General features: G+C 33.4%; 1 protein-coding gene across 5 annotated transcripts in view; it reads right to left on the reverse strand.

The window, feature by feature from the left end:
* Actn (alpha actinin) overlaps nucleotides 1-26481 on the reverse strand; it is a 91485-nt gene that overhangs the window by 19989 nt on the left and 45015 nt on the right. For all 5 annotated transcript variants that reach the window (XM_088268425.1, XM_088268423.1, XM_088268426.1 and 2 more), the window contains exons 2-3: nucleotides 2040-2244; nucleotides 747-877 (exon numbers count right to left, since the gene is read on the reverse strand). In XM_088268425.1, the coding sequence (XP_088124551.1) occupies nucleotides 747-877; nucleotides 2040-2244 (336 nt within the window). The remainder of the gene's footprint in view (nucleotides 1-746; nucleotides 878-2039; nucleotides 2245-26481) is intronic.

The raw sequence follows: 26481 nt of genomic DNA on the forward strand, positions 1-26481 counted from the left end.
GCAGTGCAAGTTTGTCCGCCTCCATAGTGTAATGGTCAGCACGATCGGCTACCGTTCCGGAGGTCCCCGGTTCGATTCCCAGGGGAGGGTCAAATAAATATAAGTGATTTTTTCACTCCAATATTTATTCAATATTACTCTGGACTGGTACCTGAACCGGAGGGCTGATCACCTTTCCTTCGTGTGTTAACGATCAAGATAACACTGTGTTAATATGATGCAGTGCCCTATGCACCATTAGGTGCGAATAAGGGTTAGAAGAAAAAATTGAGCAATTATCTTTTGTTATATTAATAGTCTAATTTAACTTCTGGATTTATAAGTCATACAGGAGAAAGTGACCAAGTGCATTTTTTACAAAAACGTGATTAATATTGCTCTGAAAAAATCCCAAGGGATTTTAAACTTGGAAGTATAATATATATTGACTTGTTAAAAATGACTAACCATATTGTATTGATATTTATTTTCTTGCCACGCAAAGGTGATTTGAATGGCCCTCCTGAACTTTTTACAACTACGATATGTATATTTTTTTAAAGTCAAAGTAATATTCTTGTCATGAGTTATGCGTAGTATAAATGAAAAATCATGATTTTTTAGTTCAATTCACAAGAGATAAAATAATAAATAAAAGATTGTAAGATTAAAAGATTGCCCTATGCCCTATTAGGTGCGAATAAGGATTAGAAGAAGTGGTAAAAGCACGGTGCTGATGAAAGGACGGTAGGATGTGTTGCAATTACCTTAGCTGTCATTTCTTCAACGGAGATGTCCTGGATGGCGAACCTGAGGATGATGGTCCAAATCATACCGAGAGTCATCTTCAGGTTACCGTCCACGATCTCCTCTGCGCCAATGGAGACGAGCTTAACTCCTGAAATCATACACATCAACATCAGCTCAAATATCTGCGAGTGAGAGATGGGTGAATACTGAATCAAAGTAATATGAAGAACAGGAATTGACTGGTAAAAGAATAGTCCTTACAAAATAATATATATATATATATATATATATATATAGAAGAAAAACATTCAAATAATTTTTTTATATTAATGTTTTTCTTCAGACAATTTGATGCAGTGCCTTATGCACCATTGGGCGCTGATAAGGGTCAGTTATAGTTGAATTTTGTTTATTTGTTAATTTTTTATATACATACGTATATTCATATAAACACACACACACATAATTATATATTTTTTTTCATCTGTCAATTTGATGCAGTGCCCTATGCACCATTGGGCGCTGATAAGGGTAAGTTGTAGTTGTATGTCATGTTATATATAAGCCATATACACCTAGAAGCTTATACACTTCTTATAAACTTCTAGGTTGGAAATAAATTATTAGTATTGTAATTTTTTATTTGTATTTATTTATATGATAAAATAAATATGAAAAATTAATTAGTCACTTTGTGGTAATATCTATACATTTTTAATTTAAGTTTTACGTGGTAAATACCACTTTTTCTAATAATCTATTGTAACATGTCTTTTGATGCTTTCCTATTCATTTTTAAATTTTAGAGTTGTGTCCATGACATTGAAAGAGGTGGTAGGAGCTGTTTTTTTTTCTTCAAAATATCGGTGGAAATATAGACAATAGGGGTTTTTAATCATTGTCGTATAATTTTTTAACACCATACGGTGTTAAAAAAATTAAAGTTATTTACTTGTAATGTCCGCCTCCGTAGTGTAATGGTCAGCACGCTCGGCTACCGTTCTGGAGGTCCCGGGTTCGATTCCCAAGGGGGGTAAAATAAATATAAGTGATTTTTTCACTGTCATATTTATTCAATATTACCCTGGACTGGTACCTGAAGCGGAGGGCTGATCACCTTTCCTTCATGTGTAAACGATCAAGATAACACTGCGTTCATATGACGCAGTGCCCTATGCACCATTGGGGTGCGGAAAAGGGTTTTATTATTATTATTATTATTATTATATTTACTTGTATGTCATTAAGTATACGACAAAATGTCCGTCCAAATGTGGGGGGGAGCCAGTGAGAAATGTGGCTTTGTTTACCTTTGGACGCGATGTAATCAAGCGCCTTGTTGACATTGGCGATCTTGTGGAAGCGCATCTTGCCGCGGTCTGGCTTGGGAAGAGTCTCCCCCGAGATGACCTCGAGGAGCAGCATCAACTTAAGCCCATTGCGGAAGTCGTCCTCGATGTTCTCAATGGCTGTGCCGGCCTTGCGCAGGTGACTGTTGCACCACGCTGTGAATGTCTGAAAAATTCAAATAATTCAATAAGAATACAGTCAGAAAGCAGTAAGCATCAATATTTCATCAATTGTCTAATTTATTATTAGATGAACAAAAAATAGGCCAAAACAAGTCTTGATAAACTTTTGATGAAGCAGTTTGTCATCGGGTTCTGAATAAAAACTTCAAAATGTCGCATCATATGAAGTGATATTTTGAAGTGATCTGGCCTAATCTAGATTTGAAGCGACCGAAACAAACCTAACCTTACAGTTTATACTGTACAATATTATTTTTTTGACATCTCATCAAAGATGAAGAAGAACATGGAAGTCTGGGCATTTACGGGGCTGACAACCGTCATAGGCTGGTTCAAGTGATCACTTTACACACGTGTAACATTCACCAATTCTACCCATTATTGACAACCACACTACTCAAATTCTTGGAAGTTCTATATATATGAACTAATTTTGAAACATTATCTTTGAATCACTAGAACATCACTAGAGACATCTATTGGCGAGATGAAAAGAAGCTTTTTATTGAGCAGAAACTCTTTTATTAGTATTTGAGGTCCGAATCCTGGATTATAATCACACACATGAGATACGACAGAAAATATCATTTTCATTTTTATTATTTATTTAAGCTTGTAATTTGACCAGATCTGGTCAAATTATACTGTATCACTTTATAATGTCGCTTCAAATGAAGTGATCTACCTTAACCTAGGTCCTTACAGTATATACTGTATGTATTACAGTATATACTGTATGTGTTAAACGCAGCAGCGAGACTAATTTTTGGAATTTCTAAATTCAGTCACATCACCCCACTACTTCACAAACTCCACTGGTTACGCTTTCCCGAAAGGGTTAAATATAAACTCTGCCTACTCATGTATAAATCAATACACAATATGGCTCCAGAGTATCTTAAGGAGCTGTGTATTCCAGATGAATTGGTTGATAGACGTCTCACGCTTCGATCGGCTACAACATCTGCAATGGGCAAAGTGATCTTACCAGCTAGCAACCAACGCACTAAATTTGGCGAGCGTGCCTTTGCTGTTGCAGGACCGACGGCGTGGAATGCTCTTCTACCAATGGTTAGAAATAGTGAGAGTGAGATGATCTTTAGAAAAAGACTAAAAACACATTTGTTTGCTAAATCATTTCCACCATAATATTTTCCCCAATTCATTCACAGTGAAGCGCCCTTGAGGTATTTTTTTACGAAAATGGCGCTATATAAGTTATCCAAATTTATTATTATTATTATATAAGGTACTATATGTATAGAATATATCACTTCAAAATATCGCTTCATATGAAGCGACATAGCCGTTGCAAGCAGCAACAGACCGAAAAAGTGTAAGGATACGGAAGAGGCATATCCAGCACTGGAGGACAGAAGGCTAAAGAAGAAGAAGAAGAAGAAGATGCAACGTAACCTAACAAACAATATGTGAAGTGACATTTTCTAACGTAACCTAACAATCAATATACGAAGTGTTGTCTCCCGTAAATTATTGCTGCACGTGTTAAAACTGTCACTTAAAATTGTATAGCTACATAAGGACCGTAGTCCATTTGATCTTCACGTTCGTTTGATAATGCCCTAACAAGGCAAAACAATTGTCACTATATTAATTTTTTTTATGTGTTTGATTTCAAATTAATACATAATATACGAAGTGACATTTTGTATTCCGACACCGAATTGGCAAAGAAGGATCAAACATGACAGAATGTAAATTTTTTCGCAAGCTCATTTTTGTCATCTCGTGATTTTTAGGCGGGAATCACGAACGGACGAGAACAGAAATAGTCTACGAAGAAATAGCGCCAATAACAACACATCAATTTGCTGGACTGCCTTTCAATCATCTTGATTGGAGAATAACTGCTTAAATTGTCTCGACGGACATTACGTATATTGGTCATATTGGACAAGCGAGAGGACGGATCATCGCGCGGTCAGCGTACAAAGATGGCCGAAGCGAATTAAGTAGGTACTTATATAACATTCATACTTATTTATTTAACGCATTATTCAATAAGTCTCCGGTCTGACACGTATATGGAAATACTGTTGATAGACCCATTTATATTTGTTTTAATTTTTTTTTACTGAGCTCTTGATGGGATGTGAGTTTAAATTAAGGGGTAACTGCTCTACGCGCAACGACTCCCATTAGAGCTTGAAATTTAAGTTAAAAACACTATTGAAGTAAATATCAAAACAAACACTTTTGTAGGGAAAGTGGCAAGTTAAGGTCCAATATATGATAAATCGCGAATTAATTTTATTTAAACTCAGGTAACATTTAACGTAATGATTTTTTTGCTTAAAACAACGTTTTTGTATTGAAAAAAAAAAGTTTTTCTTTGAAATAAATATGTGGTTTTCAAAAGAAAAGGGTCATTGAAAGGTGAGGAGTTAAAAAAAATATAAAAATATTTTTCCATGTATATTTGAGGCCAAGTATTCGTTAAGTCGAAACTTTTTTTCTCTCAATCCAGGTAAAATTTTACGTTAACGATTTATTCCTTAAAACTTCGTTTTTGTATTGAAATATACATTGAAATATATTTATATCGAAATAAATAAATGGGTTTGAATAGAAAAGAGTAACTGAAAAGTGAGGAATAAAAAAAAAATTACGAAAATATTTTTTTCAATACTTACTATATATATACACGAATACTGGGCCTTAAATAAAATTCATTATTATTATACACTGACGTGTTATAATATTAAATATTTAATCATGTACGGAAATGAAAAAAAAAAACAAATAAGTATTACTCGGAATGAAAATAACACGAATTCGCTAAAAAAATGATGTGGCAATCCGATACGTGATAATTATGTTAGACTTAATGTAAATATACGTTCTATTTCGCAGAAAAATATAGGTAGGTAATACAAAAGAAAGTGAATAATAATTTACCATACGTATAAATAAGGAAGTGCATGAGTAAGTAAAAAAAGTTTGTATTTTTAGCGCAATGACACTATTTTATTCTCTATAATTACTGTTAAGGCAGGATATTCGATTAGCCCGTAGCTTAATTTTCTTTAAACCCAGGTAACATTTAACATAATTGAATTTTTTGCTAAAAACACAATTTTGTATTGAAAAATATAGTTTTTTTCGAATCAAATATATGGTTTTCAAAAGAAAAGAGTTATTGAAAGGTAAGAACTTAAAAATATATTTTCAAGCGTTTAGTATGTGAAATAATTCGGGAAGAATCTTGTTTGTATACGTTTCATAAAAAAATCTCTGCTAATTAAAAAACAACTACTCAACCAAAGATGTTACTGAGAGCATGTGAAAGAAGGTGTCGTTTGAAGCAAAACTTCCAAAATTGGGTAGTGTGATTGTCAATCAAAGGTAGAATGGTGAGTGTTACGCGTGAATAAAGTGATCACTTCAACCAGTCCATGACAGGTCCAGGACAACGCCCAGATATACAGATTATCTATGTTGAGTGTCAAAAATGTATAAATATTTAAGTTATTTAAGCTCAAAGGAAAAAACAACCACTTATATTTTAAAACAGTCTTCTTTTTTTCCTGTGAGTTTAAATAAACTAAATATTAATATGGATTTTATTATTTATGTTTTACAAGGTAAATACCACTATTTCTTAAAATCATGCACCGCAAAACGTGTCACAATAGATTTTTAAAAAAAGGTATTTACCATGTAAAACTTAAATTAAAAATTGATAGATATTAGCCGAAAGTGACTACCGAAACAATTAATACAAATATTTATAAATTTTTAACATATTTGATTCGGTTTTCAATGCGATCGAGTATTCGGACTTTAAAAGTGGACAAGGAGATCCCAAACAAATAATTTACTCATGATTCACGCACAAACTTAGTCATTTCAATTTGCAGTATTACAAATTCAAGTTTAGTGCTTTGGAAGCGGTTTTGGTAGTAAATTTTCGCGTCATATTGTTCCACATCGAATTCTGTGAGGGGTGTTATTGGTTAGTCATGCCCGTTGTTAGCTTGCAGCTGGCTGTATGTACATATATCTATCTATAATAATAAACGTCCTACACAATACTCATACAAATACCCGGCAAATAACATGTTGGGGCTAAGCCCCCATGCTACAAATTTCGTTGACAAATCCCGGACTTTCACCAATTCCACCAAAACTGATAATATCTATGTCAACATCTCCTTTTGTTTATTTAGCCCAATTTTCGATAAATGTCCATTTTTTTACATTTTACTTGGTAAATACCACTAAAGAGGGACTAGATGAAATTTTCAATAAATGCCCTATGCAATAAAGAAGAATGTAAAAACTCAACTATGATGCAGAACGTTTATGAGTAGATTATTTATGTACCTATTCATATTTGAAATAAAAGTGAAAAAAAGTTAATAATGTATTATACTAAAAATTTAATGCCCAACACACGTTAAATTGCTATTTTCTTAGAACCCAGGTAGCATTCAAATTATTGAATTTTTATCTTTAAACACCGCATTTGTTTTGAAAAGAAAAGAGTTATTAAAAGGAAGGAGTTAAAAAAACATATAAAAATTATTGGACGTGAAGTGACGACCGGGTCTCAGCGCAGCCGGACGCTTAATGAATTATATTATTGCGAGTAATGAAAGTTTAAAAAAATATATCGCACTAATCGCGAGATTCGATGTTCAGTTTTTTGGTTTTCCATACAAAATATGTTTTATAAAAATCGAGGAGATAGTATCGTGGATGGTTTCGGAGAACTTGCATTCGCCCAGCTGAAAATAGCATATTGCACATTTCGACTGCACACGTGTCAGACTGTTATTTCAGAACCGCCATTTTAATTTGAGAAAATTCGAGAAAAGTCGACATCCCGATGTAAGATGAAGTTATTAATATACTATGATTGCCTTTCCACTTCCTGGTTCCACAGATTGAAGACCGACGACCAGCAGGCTGTCATTTATCACGTCATAAAAAATATTTTCGACGTTTATTCTGCATGGACTAAAATAGCTAGCTTTATGATAATATTTTAATTTCTGCCAAACGTAATCAATTGATGGAAAAATCTCATAACAATACGTAAAGCCGTGGATTATATCATGGGTGTACTGGCAAAAAACGTTAACTCGAAAATATGTGATTTTGACTTAAATAATGCATAATATTATAAAATTTTCAACGTTCTATAAACTGGAAAAATACACTAAGTAGTTTGAAATGTCATATTTATGTGATTTAAAGTTTATTCAACGTAAAGTTTAATAGCGGGTATTTTATTCAGGCTAAAAGCTTTAAACAACAGGGATTATTCAAACAGGGATTTTAGAGTTAACGTTTTTTTCGATATATTTAAATATTTCAATCAAACACTGAGTCTACTAAATGGAGATCTACAAATTAAACGCTAACTAACTAACTAACTAACCATCACGCCGCTTCCCCGCAGGGGTAGGCAGAGAGAATAGAGCGCCGCACCACTCTGTCCTTGCAAACATTCTTCGCCTCTTCCACGTTCATGCATCTCCTCATACATACCCGCCGATTGTTACGACTCCTAACCTGACCACTTTCAAGTATTTGGCATACCTGATCGTGCCATGTTTTTCTCGGTCTTCCTCTGCTTCTTTTCCCACTAACATTCGCCTCATAAATTTGTTTTACCGTTCTTTCGTCACTCATTCGTTCCACATGTCCAAACCATCTCAACACACCTTTCTTAATTTTATCGATAATGCTTATCTCAGCTTTGCATTCCTTCCTTATCCAAATTAAACGCCAAATCTATAAATAAAAACCGTGGTATATTGGAAGAAATAACGAATTACTTCATGAGTTTATATATGTATATTATATGTAGGTGTCTCGACTCGATACTAAACATCTACCGTTCCTCTTTATATGTAAGAAGATGAAAGTCTGAGCATCCCAGGGCTTACGGCCTGGTATTTGGCTGGTTTAAGCGATCATTTTATACACTTGTATAACGTTCACCATTCTGACCATTATTAGCAAATTATGTTAAGAAAAATATTAATTCTGTTGGGCAAACAAAAATCTCTTGATCACGCGTAAGTTGTATAACGTTCCTTATAATAGCCATTATTAAATGTGTCGCCTGATTTCAAAATCCGCCAGATCCAATTTTATAAGATTTTAAAATAAATGCTTTATCGGAATGCCAATTGTGGGTTTTGTTGCTTAAAATATTTATATACTTGAAAACCCTGCTAAAAATACTTAAAAACAGCGTTGTATTCAAATTCCGCTATATTCATGGAACTTGCCTTCTGACCCATATCGGCCAATCAGAGAGCGGGGATAGGTAAAAAATTAAGATGACGTCATAATCGGTTTGTGTCTCGTGTTTTTTTTAATGATTTTTTTTTAAATGGGAAAATTCTCTATTTCATAATATTTTACCTAATGATAGCAAATCTTTGAAAAATAAATGTTACCCGGAGAATTTTGCATTTTTTTGTAAAATCGACTTCGAAAATCGATCTGGCGGATTTCGAAAGTAGGCTACACGTACCTACATATATTGTCTAAATTTTCAAATAAAGTTGAATATGTGTAGTTAAAAAATATATACATTTCATAACTCTATTAAAACAGATGGAACTATTATCTGTTGAGTCTTCAGGAGTCAAAGTAAAAATATTGCTAAGAGCTAGGCGTTTTTTTATGGCAAAGTATTAAATATTTACATTAAATAAACTGTATGCTAAGATAAATATCGTTATTTTTGATAAAAGCACGAGCATAAATGTATGTTTAAACATTATAAATATAAGGTTGTAAATGGAAAGGGTGCAGAGTGCGAGAAAAAAGATAAGATAAAACTGACGGTCGTGATAAAAGTGATATAATTATTTTGCTGGAATTCGGTAAGCAGGGTCATTATTGTATATTAAGTAGGTACCTACATTCGTAATACATCACCGAACAAACGATTACATTGAAAACCAGTGCTTTCTATATCAATCAACATTGTAATAGCTGTTCTTATTTATAAATATTTTTAGATTTTCAAATATGTTATATTTATTTCCAAATACCGTCGGGTGTAATCGACATTTTTGTAGGATTTCAACAATGAAAAGAGTTTTATTAAGGTTTTCTTGACAATCACGTCTTTGCAAGTCTCATTTTGTATAGTACAGTAATCGATTGGAAGAGGGTGCTCTCGCTGGAATATCAGGATCAAACTACGACATGAGCTGCCACCTAAACAAAGAATCGCTGAAGACCGAACGGAGTGGAGGAAGAGTTGCAGAGCTTTGCTGCCAACCAATCCTCCAGATTGAAACAAAAGAAGAAAAAAACATTTAATTTTAAAAACATTTAATCCTTTAATAACAAAATAAATTTTCCTTACAGTCCACTTGCAAGTGTGTGAATACTGCTACAGTAGTGACGTGTAGTAATGTTTCATGCTAGTGTAGTGATTGTCCTGACGAAGAGATGAGAAAGTCTCAAAACCGGTAGACTAAAATCGCAGTGAGTAGTGAATTCAATCTACCTCCGCGATGACACTGAATTATTTGTTGATTACGAATAACCAGACAAAAAAAACAATAATATATAAAGTTTAATCAATGTTTAAGTGGCGACTTAAACTAAAATTTGATTTTCACTTGGTAAATACCAATATTATAGCGTTTGATAATGATGCTGAAGCATCGAAACACGTGTCATACTCGTAATAAACTTTAGGAAATAGCAATATTTACCAAGTGAAAATTAAATAAAAAATGGAAAGAACCACAAAGTGGAAGCCGAATCAATTCATGAAAAGCTTATACCAACGTTGACTGTGAATTTTATATTATCAGATACAAACAAATTTACTTATCTGATTAAAAACCGTTGATTTTTAAACAGATAAATCAATTCATTCAATCAATTGTATCAATCAAAACGTAAATAAATAAATCGCATTATTTAATAACAAATTAAACAATTGTTGTAGGATTAACGCAGTAGGTGTGTATGGAGATAACAAATCTTCACAGCAAGGCCTTGTGTTTATCTAGAAGGCACCGAGTAATCTAATTTATTTATCCGACGTAATCCGAAAATGGCTGCGATAATCTACGAACCGAATTATATCCGCAGCTAAAACTGTTATTATTCACATTAGTATTGAAAAAAACGGGATATTTTCACGTTTTTCTAGACGATTAAACAACTTGACGATGTGCAAAGATGTTATTACGATAGAAAAACACATTTTACATTCTTGTCGATACATTCACCGCTTCCATTACGAATTATATAAACATTTAACTTAAATGAATATGCAAAAATACCACATAAAATGCCCGCCAACATCTGTTCGCAATGTTTTAAATTGCTAGGTGAGGTTATGTACACAGCCGGGTATAAAATGTCATGCAAATTATTATTATGGAATAATTCGTAATAAGTGATGCGAATTATATATGCAAATTATACGACATATACCATATCTCTACGTATAATCCTATAATGTGAGTACAAAACCTTTAATTGTGCGGATTTATAAATATGTTCTGTTATTGATAAAAAAGTAAAATGGTTCTTTCTTCATTGATCACGATACTTGTCAAGAATCCCAAATAATCAATAAAATGAAGGAACATTTTGAGTGTGTCCAAATACTTGTTCACAAAATGTGGGTTATCTCCAATTACAGGAGTTATTTTCATATTATTTTTTTACATCTCATCAAAGATTAAGAAGAATATGGAAGTCTGGGCATTTACGCCATGTAACTGGTTCCAATTTTTAATAAATACTTTTGATAAGTTTGACGCTTTTAATTGCGTAGTCCGCCAGACGAATGTTTAGTTATCAAGGGTTAATAAATAGTGGTATATTATTTACCAAGTAAAAGTAAAATTTAAAATGGATAGATACGAGATTACTACAAAGTGCCTGCCGAACCAATTAATGAAAAAATAAATCAAAGTAAATTGTGTAGCTTCATGTGCTAGGTACTAGTTTAATACCGGTCTAAGTAGTAAATTTATCCAGATAGACTGGAGATAACATCTTAGTAGTAGTAGTACCTCTAAAAGGTAAAAGCAGTTTTCAAAAGCAGCAAAGACCTCTTCGCATTTCACTTTTACCGGATGGGATTTTTCACGGAACTGGAAAGCTGAATGCATGGGTCGACAAAGCGTGGCTCCGGAGCCAGCTCTTTGACCTTTTAAGTGCGGCTCCGGTACAAATATCAGCGGAAAGGCTCTTCGACTGTACGTATTCATGCGAACAATCTTTTTCAAGTATGAACCTTATTAAAAGAGATCGTCTTATTGACGAGAACCTGGAAACGTGCTAAACATAACGACATACAAACCTGACTTTGATCAAACATTCAATGGAGATGCGAGGACATTATTCGCAATAATTAGTGTTCTTAATTATAATAAAATAATAATAAAACCCTTATCCGGACCCCAATGGTGCATAGGGCACTGCGTCATATAAACGCAGTGTTATCTTGATCGTTTGCACATGAAGGAAAGGTGATTAGGCCTCCGCTTCAGGTACCAGTCCAGGGTAATATTGAATAAATATAACAGTGAAAAAAACACTAATATTTATTTTACCCCCCTTGGGAATCGAACCCGGGACCTCCAGAACGGTAGCCGAGTGTGCTGACCATTACACTACGGAGGCGGACGTAATTATAAATAAAAAAAACTTATTTTTTAAACCAATGGAGTGTTATCTTGTAACGAATAGTTTCGGAAGCTATAGATCCTTCCATCTAAATATAAACTGTAAGTTTAAATATAAACTGTAAGTTTATATTAAAATGATGTTGTTACACCCAGGTTTCCACAAATGCGTAAACTCTTTATTTTATTTTTAATTAATGTATTACTTAGTAAATACCACTATTTCTTAAAATCTGTTGTGACACATGTTTCGATGCGTTCCGCATCATTTTCAAACACCGTATGTGAAGCTAATTCTAAATTTAAGAGTTGGGTCCTTGGGACGTTGAAAGTTGAAGAGGGGGTAGTAGGTGTTTCTTATTTTTATTTTTTTATTAAATTTTTATTTTTTATTTTTTATTTTTATTTCTTATCCGTGGGAACATGGACAATAGAGGGGAGGCTTTAGTCATTGTCATATTGTTAATTATGGGTTTATTGTTATTTATATTTTTATGAATTTCTATTGCTTCAAAATGCTGCAGTTTATGGCTTTTGTATGAATTATTTTTAGGATTTCTACGTTATTGTGGTTACATTTGTGATCATTGTCTAATCTTTATTTTGTGTCTAAGGGACACTCCAGCTGAACATCTAAGCATTCGCATTTCAGCAGTTACAGTTGCCTAGAGTAGGTGTTATATATCGACCAGCAAAATTTTATGGTTTTGTAAAAAATATAGATGTTTTTCTCGGAATATTTAAGTGTGAAGTTTAAGAGTTTTTTTACGATATTCATATTTAGTCCCAGGGGCAAATGTTTCACCTGTTCCAACTGTGTACATCTACATAAACATTATATCGAATCGATCATAACAGATGAGTCAATTCCCATTCATAGATTCGTCAACGAGTGAAGGTGAAATTGATAAAATTAGATTGGTACACACTAGTAGATCGATTAGTCGATAAGATCGGAATCTACGTAGTATTTTTTTCGTACTAGCTTGCCCACTGTTGTGAAATAGTTATTTGGCAATACAATCTAACGTCCTATTATTAAACTTTCTATGAGTTTGTTTGTATTCATATATATTTAGATGTATAGCAATATAGCACAAATCGTACTCATACAGGAGAAAGAGAAAAGAAGTTTTTTTTTTTTTTTTACTAAAACGTGATTATTGACTCTTTGACATTTTACTAGCTTAATATTGCCCTGGAAAAATCCCAAAGCGATTTTAAACTTGGAAGTATAATGTATTGACTTGTTAAAAATGACTTACTGCATTGATGTTTATTTTCTTGCCAAGCAAAAGTGACTTAACCACCCTACCTTCGGGTTATTTTCAGGCATATTTTTAATAAACAAGCAAAAAAATCACAACGTTTGTTGTCACAAAATATTGTCAGGTATGAAACCTGACAAAAATTTGTCAGTGTAACTGGTACGCATTAAATATTTTTGGAACAGATATATTTTCTCGTGCGCGTAGTTCATATAGGTAAGCGCGGAATGGTGAAGAAAAACCTCGCGTATCACGTACGTTCGTATGTGTAGGGCGGTTAAAAGCCCTCCTAAACATTTTACGTTTTGATAGTTGGTCACGAAATGACGAACGCTATTGTCTAGACATATTAAGAATCCATTTAATTTTATGATGTATCATTTAATAAGAATGTAAACATGCGAATGTTTTCCCGTTATCTTTATTACAAGAGTGTATGCTAACATTACATGATGAGATTACATTGCATGATACTTATATTGCATGAACTGCAGAAGATTACAATATTACAACAAAAAATACAATATTTTGAGTGCGTCAAATTTTTTGTTTACAAATCCAAGTGTGCTTCATTTTAAGGTTATTAATATAAATATTTTATTATTATTATTGTATTATATTGCGGTTAGAACATACAGGTTGGAATAACTTCTTGTGGCTTTCATATTCCCACCTCATCAGACTTCTTCATTTCTGTTAGGATATCAAAAAAAAATTTGGGATATTGTGAAACGACCGTAAGTATAATAAAACCCAACATCTGCAACTTCAATGTCTTTGTTCTTCACCGGGTCTAGATGTTAAGGCACGTACTCAAGTAACCCATTGTGCTCTAACAACTAGTTGTTATTTGTTAGATAGGACGTGAGTTGCCAACTGAAGCTAATCGTTCTCCCAATCCAACCTTGTTTCTTTGTGCCACTTCTGATGAAACAAACGCTCCGATTCTTATCAATACATCTTGAGGATCAATGAGGGATAGCAGATAAAATCTTTCAAATCCAAGGAGTCAAATGGTACATTGAACACCGTGTAGGTACAGTAAAACCTCGATGTAACGAACTTCGGATATAACGGACAAAAAATCCGGTCAAACATTTTGAGTGTGTCCAAATACTTGTTCACAAATCTGGATTATCTCCAATTATAGGAATATTTTTCATATTATCTTTTGACATCTCATCAAAGATGAAGAAGAATATGGAAGTCTGGGCATTTACGGGGCTGATGACCGTCACAGGCTGGTTTTAGTGATCACTTTACACACGTGTACCATTCACCAATTCTACCCATTATTGACAACCTATTCAAATTCTTGGAAGTTCTAAATATGTGAACCAATTTCGAAACATTGTTCTTGAATCACTAGAACTTCACTAGAGACATCTATTGGTGAGATGAAAAGAAGCTTTTTACTAAGCAGAAACTCTTATATTAGTATGTGAGATCCGAATCCTGGATTATAATAACAAATATGAGAAACGCCAGAAAATATCATTTTCATTTTTATTATTTTAGCTTATAATTTAACCAGCTAATTTATTTACAACATTTTCTAAAGAATCTTCTTTGATGAGATGTCAAAAATAATATGAAAATAACTCCTATAATTGGAGATAATCCAGATTTGTGAACAACTATTTGGACACACTCACACACACAAATGTTGGAAAAGACAAATTAATGGGATCCAGTATTCTTTTTAGAGAAATTGACTGCTTTTGAATGTGCTGTCGCACGACTGTTCTAGTAACTGAAGGCCAAATTTTGAGCAAGACAATCCAGTCAATTCTCGCCAAAATGCTTAAACACTATATTGTCGTGGTTCATTTACGCATTTTTTGTCACTCTCGTCTATTATTTTGTTTGCCGTGTTAAATGGACCCATGAATGAATCACGAGTTTGCCAGAAAAGATAAGATCTTGCGGTTTGCCCCGCCAATATTCCCATTCACAGGAAGTTATAGTCGGTTTGCTTACACCGGAAAACGTAAGAAAACAGAAAAAAAGTCGGCTAATCACGAGACGAATATAATAGAAGTAACAACAGTACCGCTATGGCAAGAACGGAAAACAGGATTAATTTAAAATTCTGTATACAGCATTTAAACGGAAACTGAATCAACAATTGAAAACGCGTAAGACTTGATTTCACTTTCTACGGTCTCAACTATAAAAGGTGAAAAAGAAATTCTGTAATCCGGCTTATACTAAAAAAACGCTATCGTGATGATAATTTTTCCGATCAGATAAGTGTAATTTCGTGTTTAAAAGAAGAAGCTATATTTGTCTTTATTTCCACACACTTGGAACCTTACAGTGAGGCAAATATATTGTCCCAAGAAACAAGCGCCTTCATTTATTTCCGCACCGGATTTTTTCAGGTATACGACGTACTAATCATCGTGCTGTCTTTATTACACAAGTACCTGACGGGCATCTATCTGTTTTTTAGTACAATGTTTTATGTTATTTATCCCCTCAGTAGTTTGAATTAGTACGTCGTATAACTGAAAAGAAAATTTGGCGCGGAAGAAATTACGTCCGCGTCATCACGATTCGTGGTGACCATATCTTATCGATATTTGATTCATTTGGATTTTATATGAACCATGGTATTAAATAAGTCTTATTTTAATATGAAAAAAAATAATAACCCGCACAGCCTCTATTTTAGAGGCTTGTCTGCAGGTAGGATAGTAAGGATAGGGAAGGTAAATTAGAAAAATACATCACAAATAACAACACATATTGAAAATAAATCTTTCTTGAAGTAAAACTTAAATTAAAAATAAATATTTAGTTAGTTGATTCTGGCGATATTAGGGAGAATAAATGTGTTCAATGAATTTGATGAATGTTTCAAGGACAGGGATTAGCTTATCTTCCTAGATAAGCTAATACCTATCCTTAAAACATTCACCAAGTTCATCAAACACATTCATTCTCCAATATCGTCAGAATCGATGAATCAAATGTCGATAATATCTAAACAAGATATAAACAAAACAAATTTATGTCTTCTTCGATAGATTTTCTAATTCATGAAGGCAAATCACTTCAAAAACATCGTAAATCTCCCCAGATAAGCTAACATCTTTCCTTAAAACATTCACCAAGTTCATCAAACACATTTATTCTCCAATATCGTCAGAATCAATTAATAAAATATCGATAGTAACTAAACACGATATATACAAAACGCATTTATGTCGTCTTCGATAGATTTTCTTATTCATAGACGGAATATATTTCAAAAGCATCGTACATCACTCAACTTAACTTTTTAGAAAACTTGCCAAAAACCACACATATTTTGACACCCATTTCCCGCCTTTCCGCTAAAGAATAATCAATAGATAACAAATGAAACGCGTGTAATTTTAATTAAGGCATAAATTAGGCACGAGGATGTTTGGAAAACATTTCAGAAAAGAAGTTATTTTATAGGTTATGTGCCGAAATAGATTTGGCGGATGGGAGAAAAAAACAATATGCTGAATTTTGGGATGTGACTAATCCGTACAAGAATGTCCGGAGTTTGGAGGAGTTATTTCGGTATCCACGTTCCACACCGCGTTGGCCTGTTAGCCAGATTATCTGTATAAATCAAAGTGCGAATGTTCATTTGTTGAAAATCTGAATTATTATACTCGTAAAGTGACATCTCAGCATAGATGAAGAAGAATATGGTAGTTTACAGGGCTTATGACCTCTCGTAGGCTGGTCAAGTGATCGCTTTACACACGTGTAACATTTACAATTACACCCATCAGTGACAACCACACTCGAATTTTAGGAACAGTGACAGATACTATTTTTTTAAAAACAGTTTTTTAGACTAAATGGCAGGGTCATCTGTTGAACATAACAAAAACAAACGTCATCCCGAACATTGCTAATGGCGGACAGCGTGCTTCTTGACAGCTGCTGCCACTTATCATTTTCAATGTTTTCGATTGCATTGTTGTTTCATTAATAAGTATTAATATTCTCATTGCTTCACAAGCGTTTTTGAAATTGTATGGTACATATTATAAATGTGTGCTTTCTATTTTTTTTACGTTTCCACTAGACAAACTGAGCCTCAGAAACGCGTGGTTAGGTACAGCTTGTAATAAGTAAAACTACAAAAAAAACCCTTCGTATAAGACCACTTATTGAGTATATTAATGTAAACATTAGTTACGAGAACTACTGATGTTCTCAAACAACAGGTGAAAATGCTATTTACATGTTGATGAGAAAATCTGCAGTTCTCGGAACTAGTCATGTTTACATTAATAAACTAATAAAGTGATCTCATACAAGTGTTTTATTATATTTACATAAGCATGTTCTTCCGAAAATTTGGTGGCAAATAAATAAACAATAAAACAAAATAAAAACGGTTTTCTCTTGCATTTTCACACGAATTTCTATCCACGTTTCAATACTTAAGTATTTATCGCAATTGCGCGAGTGGCCGAGCTGATACTAGTGTTCTCAAGACATGTTCTCGAGGCAAAACAATAAGCACACAACGCCCCGGAATACAAAATAGCAAAAATTACACATTAATTATTCTGAAAATGACGCGTGTAAAGTGTAAACAATTTGGGCGGAACTGCACGTCTAACTAACTAACTAACCATTACGCCGCTTCCCCGCAGGGGTAGGCAGAGAGAATAGAGCGCCACACCACTCTGTCCTTGCAAACATTCTTCGCCTCTTCCACGTTCATGCATCTCCTCATACATACCCGCCGATTGTTACGACTCCTAACCTGACCACTTTCAAGTATTTGGCATACCTGATCGTGCCATGTTTTTCTCGGTCTTCCTCTGCTTCTTTTCCCACTAACATTCGCCTCATAAATTTGTTTTGCCGTTCTTTCGTCACTCATTCGTTCCACATGTCCAAACCATCTCAACACACTTTTCTTAATTTTATCGATTATGCTTATCTCAGCTTTGCATTCCTTCCTTATTTCACTATTCGCACATCTATCGTACGTCGTTTTGTCGCACATTCTTCTGAGAGATCGCATTTCGACTGCATTCAGTCTACTTTCATCCTTCTTTTGCCAACTCCATGTTTCACTTCCATACATTAGAGTTGGAACCAGGACTCCGTTGTGCACTGCCAGTTTAGCTTCCGCTGATAGCACGTCACTTGCCTTAAAATATTTAACGATATTATAAGTCGTTGTTTGATAATGAAAATAATTTATTAATCCATTAAATGGATTAGTGGAAAATTAATAAATAACGAATTTTATTATATTATGATTAAGATATAGATAAGTGCATTTCCCTAAGCTTCGTGTCAAAATGAAGAATATTTATTACACCCATTCAATTAATAAAATATCTCCCGTTAATAATAACAAAATACTTATGGCAATAAATGCATTAATTTGGTTTTAATCAGCCGAACCCAGGCGATTAAAAACCAAGTACCACATGTCGCTATGGCTCAGTCTGGTTGAATGGAAAAGAAAGAAAATAAGAAGCATACACTTCTAAAATCTTCAATTTCTTAATGCTTGTGAAGCCATGAAACCATTAAAAATGTATTAAACAGTGCAATAAAAAATACATTGAAGTGACAGCATTTTTGTCAAGATTTACGCTGTCCACCATAAGCAACATATGGCGCTGCCATCGCGGTAAAAACATTGATAAAATAAGAGGTTTTTACCTGTCACAGGTGACAACACCATTCACAAATAAAATCACGCACGTATTCGAATGTAACGTCAATTATTGAATTACTTAATTCGAGATTTTAAGCAAACGAATAATTTTTTTTAATTTATGTAGTTTACATGCACAATGCAACTGTATGCAATAATATCCAACTAAAATATAAATTCCTACATCCCTTATATATGTGCAGAAAAAAAAAATAATTCAAAAGAAAAAGACAGAATATCTTTTTTATAATCATAGTTTTTTATGTCCGAACAGTGTCCGTCGATGGTTGCTTCTCGTTGGTAGGGACAAGGTAGAAAGTGAATTAATTAAAGTCCAGGTGTAATGTTTTTTATTGTAAAACCTTTCTACTGTAAATTGTTACTGTATATATTGTATTTAATGTATAAAATCGTATTGTATTATTGTATTAACATGTATTTCGGCTCAACACAGGCTATGCCTAAATAATACATATAATTTAAAAAAAATGTATCTATGAAAAAAAAGTATACAACAATAAATTTACAAATCTTATCAAACCCACCCACCATATAATAATCTCATAAATATTTTAAAATTCTACATGAATTTTGACTCCTTTTTGTTCATACATAAAGTTACGTGTGTATTTAATAATGATGTAATCAAAATACAGACAGTCGCGTGATAAAGATTTTTATGCACATGATCTTTCCACACACGCATATTTTTTGCGCACACTGAAAATTCCATTATAATTTAATTTTTTTTTTTTTTTTAACAGTTTCAACATATTTTTAATGTGTTAAGATTGAAGCAGATAGAAATAAATTTAATAACTTATAATTTTTAAATGTCAAATTTAAGATTTCTTTCTTTACAAAAAATATTAAGTTTTATTTGATTTGATTATTTTATGAACTCATGAGATGAAAATTCTACATGAAAATGTAATTTTTTAAAATACAAAAAAATATATTTTGTGATGTCTGCCTGGAATATTGAGTGTGCGCAGTAAACAATGCAAAAATAAATATGCAGTGTTCGCAAATTTTGTTTGCGCCCATCCTGCGCTAAAAAACACCAAACCCATATATAAATATAATACGTGTATACAGTTTATGGCATCACGTGATTTCCACTGTCTTCGGTCAGGTGATGGCTTTATCATCTGTTCGCAAACTACAGAATTAACTGTAAAGTTTTTTTTAGTTTATTATAGCGTTATTTATAGGACTAGCTCAACAAGAAACCGAAAGTGTTCCCCGTCACGAGTGACGTCATGTATAATTAGATTTACCTAACTACGAGTACTGCTCTAAGCAGAAGTGCCAGTTTATTAATACATAAACTCCCCTATAACGTTGAGATAGGTACCGCGTTATCGAAGAGAACATTAAGGTGGGGACTGACCGGAGCATTTCGTCGTAACGTAACATTCGCGGCGAGCATCCGACTTCGGATGGAGCACTCGGAACGAGCGACGAGCAGCTTGGCTCTCTGTACTGATCATGCGAATGCTCGCATCGTAACGTGTTACGTTACTGTGCGGGTTAATGTTTTAAATTGTGTTTTTACATTTAAACCAGCGGAAAACACTGAAATGATTCATAATTAAATTTAAATACAATTTAAAAACATATACCACCTATAACATTTCTCCGATAACGGGGGACTTATCTCAATTATAAATTGGTCAACAGACTTGTTTTTTGAGAGAAAGTCTGGACAATTCGATTATTTTATACCTTGTGTAACATTCACCTTTCTGCCTAATGGTAGAAGAAACAGAAGATAAGAAAAAAAACTCTAAAATTTATACTAAGCTTCACACACGGTGTTTGAAAATGATGCATCGAAAAACGTGTCCATATAGTGGTATTTACCAAGTAAAGTTTAAAATTAAAAATGAAACGATTTTAAACAAGAGGATCACGAAAGGACCTCGCAATAACGGTAGTGGTTATGAGTTATGAGCAATGAGTAATGATAATGACCACGTAACCGTTTCGCCTCACACTTGACACCTGTCTTGGGGCCGGTGACCTCATGTGATTACTTAGTGACTACAGATTCGTACACCACTGTTTCTCAAACTAAGGTTTAAAAAAAAACCTTTTAGTGCATCTTAAGAAATGCTAAGTTATGATTGGAAACGAGGAATACAGGATATCCCCAACAACCAATAAATATATGGTCAAATTATAAGCTGCATACAAAATTTTAAATCATGTTTTCAGACGGGTCTCAAGTATGTGCATATAATTCAGGATTCGGATCTTGCATACAAATAAAAAGAGTATCTGCTAAATAAAAGTTTTCCTCATTCCAACATAGATGGCTGTTGTGAGCTCACATGTACTAGATCACGAGATTGATCAATACTCGTATATCTAGAAGTTTAGTTGTGTTGGTTGTCAATCATGGGTAGAATTAGTGAATGTTACACATGTATGAAGTGATTACTTAACCAGCTTATGACAGGTAGTAAGCCCTGTATATGCCTAGAATTCCATATTCTTCTTTGTCTATATTGAGATGTCAAAATGTTATCATATTTCTTATAATTCCTATTACATTCGAATGTTTAACAAAAGCGATTTTCTGGTCGGATAAAATTCAAATACGGTATTTTTTTGGCATCACCAGCGGTGTTACGAGGTCTTTTTTTACTCGTACTTTGCGGATCACGATTCGGTAAGAGTATCTACAAGTAAATATAGAATTGTATAACATGTGTATTGAGTAATTACTTATAGCGGAGAGTCTAATAAATGCCAATGCCCTAACCGTATTATAAATAGATCCATGTTGCATCTTCTCTCCATCCAGCGATAGCTTAGCTTAGTCTAGCAGTGATGGATGGACCGTTGTGTCAAAGATCAAAAACGAATGTGGAAAATTGTAAATTAATATACCTCGCAGGCGAAGAATAAACTATTAGGTAAATAAAAATGTGTAACCACCCTACCTTTGGGTTATTTTCTGAGTTAATTCTGTAGATTTTTTATCGGCAGAATTAAGAAAACAGATTTTTTGCGTCAGTATACAGGTACTTTAAGGACGGAATAAACTATTAGGTAAATAAAAATGTGTAACCACCCTACCTTCGGGTTATTTTCTGAGTTAATTCTGTAGATTTTTTTTTTCTGCAGAATTACGAAAACAGATTTTTTTCGTCAGTATAGGTACTTTAAGGACGGAACTGATGTACTTTTTCGCTAGCGTGTTTCTTCTCTGTCTCGCTAAAAATATTTTTGGTACAGGGTTAGCGCAATGGTGCGGAAAAAAAACGACGCTTATCACGTACGTTCGTATGTGTAGGGCGGTTAAGAATGCCGAATTTCGAAAGACTATTTTTTATATAATAGTTTGAAAAGACACGTCTAGATTTGCAAAAATCAGGTGATCAGACATCATCAGTCTGATGATTTCAGTTACGACGAAACCCGGTTGCTGGTCAAATAAAATTCATGTGGAAAAAAACTAAAAACTAAAACTCGTGTCGGGTTTTGGTCCCGTGATTAGTGTCGTGGATTCTAAAGTCAGAGTTTCTCGGTTCGAATCCACTCTACCACAATTTGATACCTATTTCTAATAATGAGCCGCTTAGGCTCACAGAAATAGTATGAAATTGAAATATTTATGTAAATAATACAAAACACAAATGTATATATTTTTTTAGTTATTTCATTCTATAAAATGCAGTTCCACCAAGAAATATCAGTACAAAACTTAAAACCTGATTTTTTTTAAATTTTGAGGCTTACGTGATAGGTTTATAAGTAACACGTGATATTGTTACCAAGGATTTTCATAAAATAAAATAAAATAAAAATCAAGAGTTAATTGGCGTCTATCTGTGACGTCACGGACCCGCTACACTAAAATAGACCGGTGGGTCAGAATTAGGTCGGCGACCGAGACTTTTCTGCAGTTTCTAACACTGGGACGCGCGTGTGTTAGTGTCTAGCATAAAAAAATCAAATATTTTACTCGAGATACGCGTAGGAGTTGAAATATCGGGTTTAAGGCGTTCCACGGAAGTAGACTGAGATTTTCATATACAAAACCAAGATTTATTTATTGATTAACATACGGAAACATTAAAAATATGTATAGGGCGGACTAATCACGCAATAAAGTGTGCGGACACATAATATTATTCCATTTTAAACAAATAAACGTTTAAAACATAATTTCATTAATTGATTCGGCAGGCAAAATAAAGGAATGAGTAAATGATCAAGAGTTGATTTTATGAAAATTGTAAAATGTTTATATTCTTAATATTTTTCTCTTTTTTGTGTCTATATTAGGTCAAAATCGTTAATAAAATAAAAATGTATTAAAAAAGAACTCCACCGACAAGACACACAAGGTGGCTTGGTGGGTCTCTGCAAAAAAATATGGTCTAAATATGTATAAATTGTGATTGAAATAAATGTTTAGAAATAATAAAAAAAAGTCACTTTGTGGTAAAATCTATCCATTTTTAATTAAGTTTTACTAAGTGAATACAGCCATTTCTTAAAATATATCGTGACACGCGTTTCGACGCATTCCGAATAATTTTCAAACGACGTACGAGTATGTGAAGCTCAATCTAAATTTGAGATTTATGTTCTTGGGACGTTGAAGGTTGAAGAGAGGGTAGGAGCTTTTTTAAATTTCAAAAAAAAATTCTTATCAGTGGGAGCATAGACAAAAGGGGGATGCTTTATTCATTGTCATATTGTTAATTACCATATTAATATAATAATAAACCCACAATTAACAAAATGACAATGACTTAAGCCTCCCCCCCTATTGTCTACGTTCCCACTGAAAAGGAATAAAAATATTGATTTAAGTTAAATTTCTGAACAGCAAAATCAGTAGCATAAAGAAACAATATGTGAGTAAAAACAAAGTTGACATTCATGCGACTTGGGATAGTTCTGGAGTCGAGGGATTTGGATTTGATTAATTAAATATAATTTATATAGAATCGAAAGGGCAATGGTAACATATTCGAAAGTCCGTCAAGGATATTTCAAACAACGCTTTTTATAAGTATTTAGAATGTCGGAATGTCTTATTGTCTGGTCGACATTTGAGAAATGTGATATAGACAATGCCACAATTATAAATGAAATATTTTAAAATTTAAGTTTTACTTAGTAAATACCACCATTTCTTAAAATGTATTGTGAAACACGTCGGCTGTCAAAACTTAAAATACAGTAAGGAACTTTTTTTTTGCAAGTAGAATCTACTCAGTCCAAAAATGCAAAAAAACCTTTTACAAAAAAATGTCCCTTACTGTATTTTAAGTTTTGCAGCCGACGTGTAACAATAGGTTTTAGGAAACAGTGGTAAAAATAAAATTGGATAAATATTACAAGTGACTGCCGAATCAATTATGGAAATAAATTATATAGTCTACATGCAATTTCTCTCAAAAATGGATAAATAAATATAGCTATCATAATATAAGATTTTTCTACTTTTTATATATTTATATTAGGTATATATATGCATATGAAACAGACGATTTTTTTTGTTGTTGCTAAATTTTGATCCCCCTCTAATATATGGAAGTGAGGTATGAAATTAGTAAAAAAGTAGTAAAAAATCCTCGGCGGACTTTCAAATATGTCACCAATACCCCTTCGTTTCTATATAATCCATATTTAATCAATAAAATCGTCACCTGACTCCAGAACTAACCCAAGTCTCACACAAGTCAATTTCGTTTTAACTCACGTATCGTGTTCCTTGTACTACTCGGCTGTCCAAATTTAAAACACAGTAAGGGACATTTTTTTTGTAGTAGTTTTTTTTGCATTTATGGACTAAGTAGACTCTACTTAGTCCAAAAATGCAAAAAAAAACCTACTAAAAAAATGTCCCTTACTGTGTTTTAAATTTGGACAGCCGTATTGATTTGGCTGTTCAGAAAGTTAACTATTTCATAAACAGGCAATTGTCTACTTTCATCCTTCTTTTGCCAAATTCATGCTTCACTTCCAAACGTTAAGGCTAAGGGATAAACAGGCAATTAGGAGAAGTCTCGTCGTTTTTCGCGTGTCCAGACGTCCTTAGCAAGACGCGACACTGACGAGTATGCCGAGCGTATCTGACCTCGATAGTATTAATAATCATACGAGCACTTTGGATTCGGCCATCAATAAACGAATATGAGAGCTGCTGTGACTCACTCGGAGGATTAGTGGAGTCGGTAGCGCAGAGGTAACTGGCTCTAATCCAGATCAAGTGGTTTGTTGCAAATCAGCGTGGGAGATGCGACCTCTATCAGATTACTTCTTTTCATCTAATTAAAGGTACCTACAGAATAAGACTTATACAATGTATGATTTAGATTTCATTATATATATATATATATATATATATATATATATATATATATATATATATATATATATCCAAACCCTTATCCGCACCCCAATGGTGCTTAGGGCACTGCATCATATAAATGCAGTTATCTTGATCGTTATTATATGAAGGAAAGGTGGTCAGCCCACCGCTTCAGATACCAGTCCAGGTAATATTGAATAAATATTAAGAAAAAAAAATCACTTATATTTATTTTAACCCCCCTCGGGATCGAGCCCGGGACCGCCAGTACGGTAGCCGAGCGTGTTGACCATTACACTACGGAGGCGGACCCAACTCAAGATATCTTCCATCTTACAAATGCTAAGGATATCAGTGTTTCTTACGCGGTCTCGCAACGTGTTTCCGGTTATAGATCGAAGAGTTTTCACCCGAAGGCTGGATGTCAATCATGATAAATGTTACACATATGTTTTTTATTATTATATTTTTATGTATTTATTATTTACCTTGCTTATTACGTATAAGGTCTATAGATCTGTTAGTTAATTTTTGTTTCTTGTAACTTAAAAAAAACGTTACAAGTATGTAAAGTGATCACCTAACCAGCTATAACAGTACATACATATTTTACAGAAAAAAAATTTTTTAAATGTATTTTCCAATTTGAACTATGTATAATATATCAATGACTTTTACCATTTGGCTTATTTTGCAATACGTCAGGAGCATATTTTTTTATAAACAATAATAAACATATTTGAAAGGATATGCAAATACGATATTTTAGTCACGATAAAAATTAACATAGAAATAAATATTTTAATTTAAAAGTTTCGCTTATTGGAGCTGGATCATGAATATGTATATTGGATTAAGATTTATATTTATGTACCGTAGAACGGGGCTACTTGAACTTTGATGTGTTACTTGAGCCCAGTACAAAAAATATTTAGATCTGTATTTGGTCTACAATAATCAACGTATCGACATGATTCATTGTTTCCCTGACAGGTGACACTTATTGTCACGATACGTTCATTATTGTAGACCAAATACAGATTTTTTTTAGTACTGGGCTCAAGTAACACATCAAAGTTCAAGTAGCCCCGTTCTACGGTAGATAAATTGATACTCAGAGGCGTGCCTTACATATGGGCAGAAAAGCAGTGCCTATCATTACTTACTTGCGTGACATAAAAACGCGACCCTACCTTACTAAGTAGTATAAGCTTACCTTACTACCTACCTCTACTGCCTACCCTAGTAAGAAGTGCAGTAGAGTTTCGGTTATCCGACCTTCGGT

This window comes from Brachycentrus maculatus, unplaced genomic scaffold (genome assembly GCF_059751285.1).
Source record: "Brachycentrus maculatus isolate JH-2025_06_01 unplaced genomic scaffold, ASM5975128v1 h1tg000323l, whole genome shotgun sequence".
Taxonomy (NCBI): Eukaryota; Metazoa; Arthropoda; class Insecta; order Trichoptera; family Brachycentridae; genus Brachycentrus; species Brachycentrus maculatus.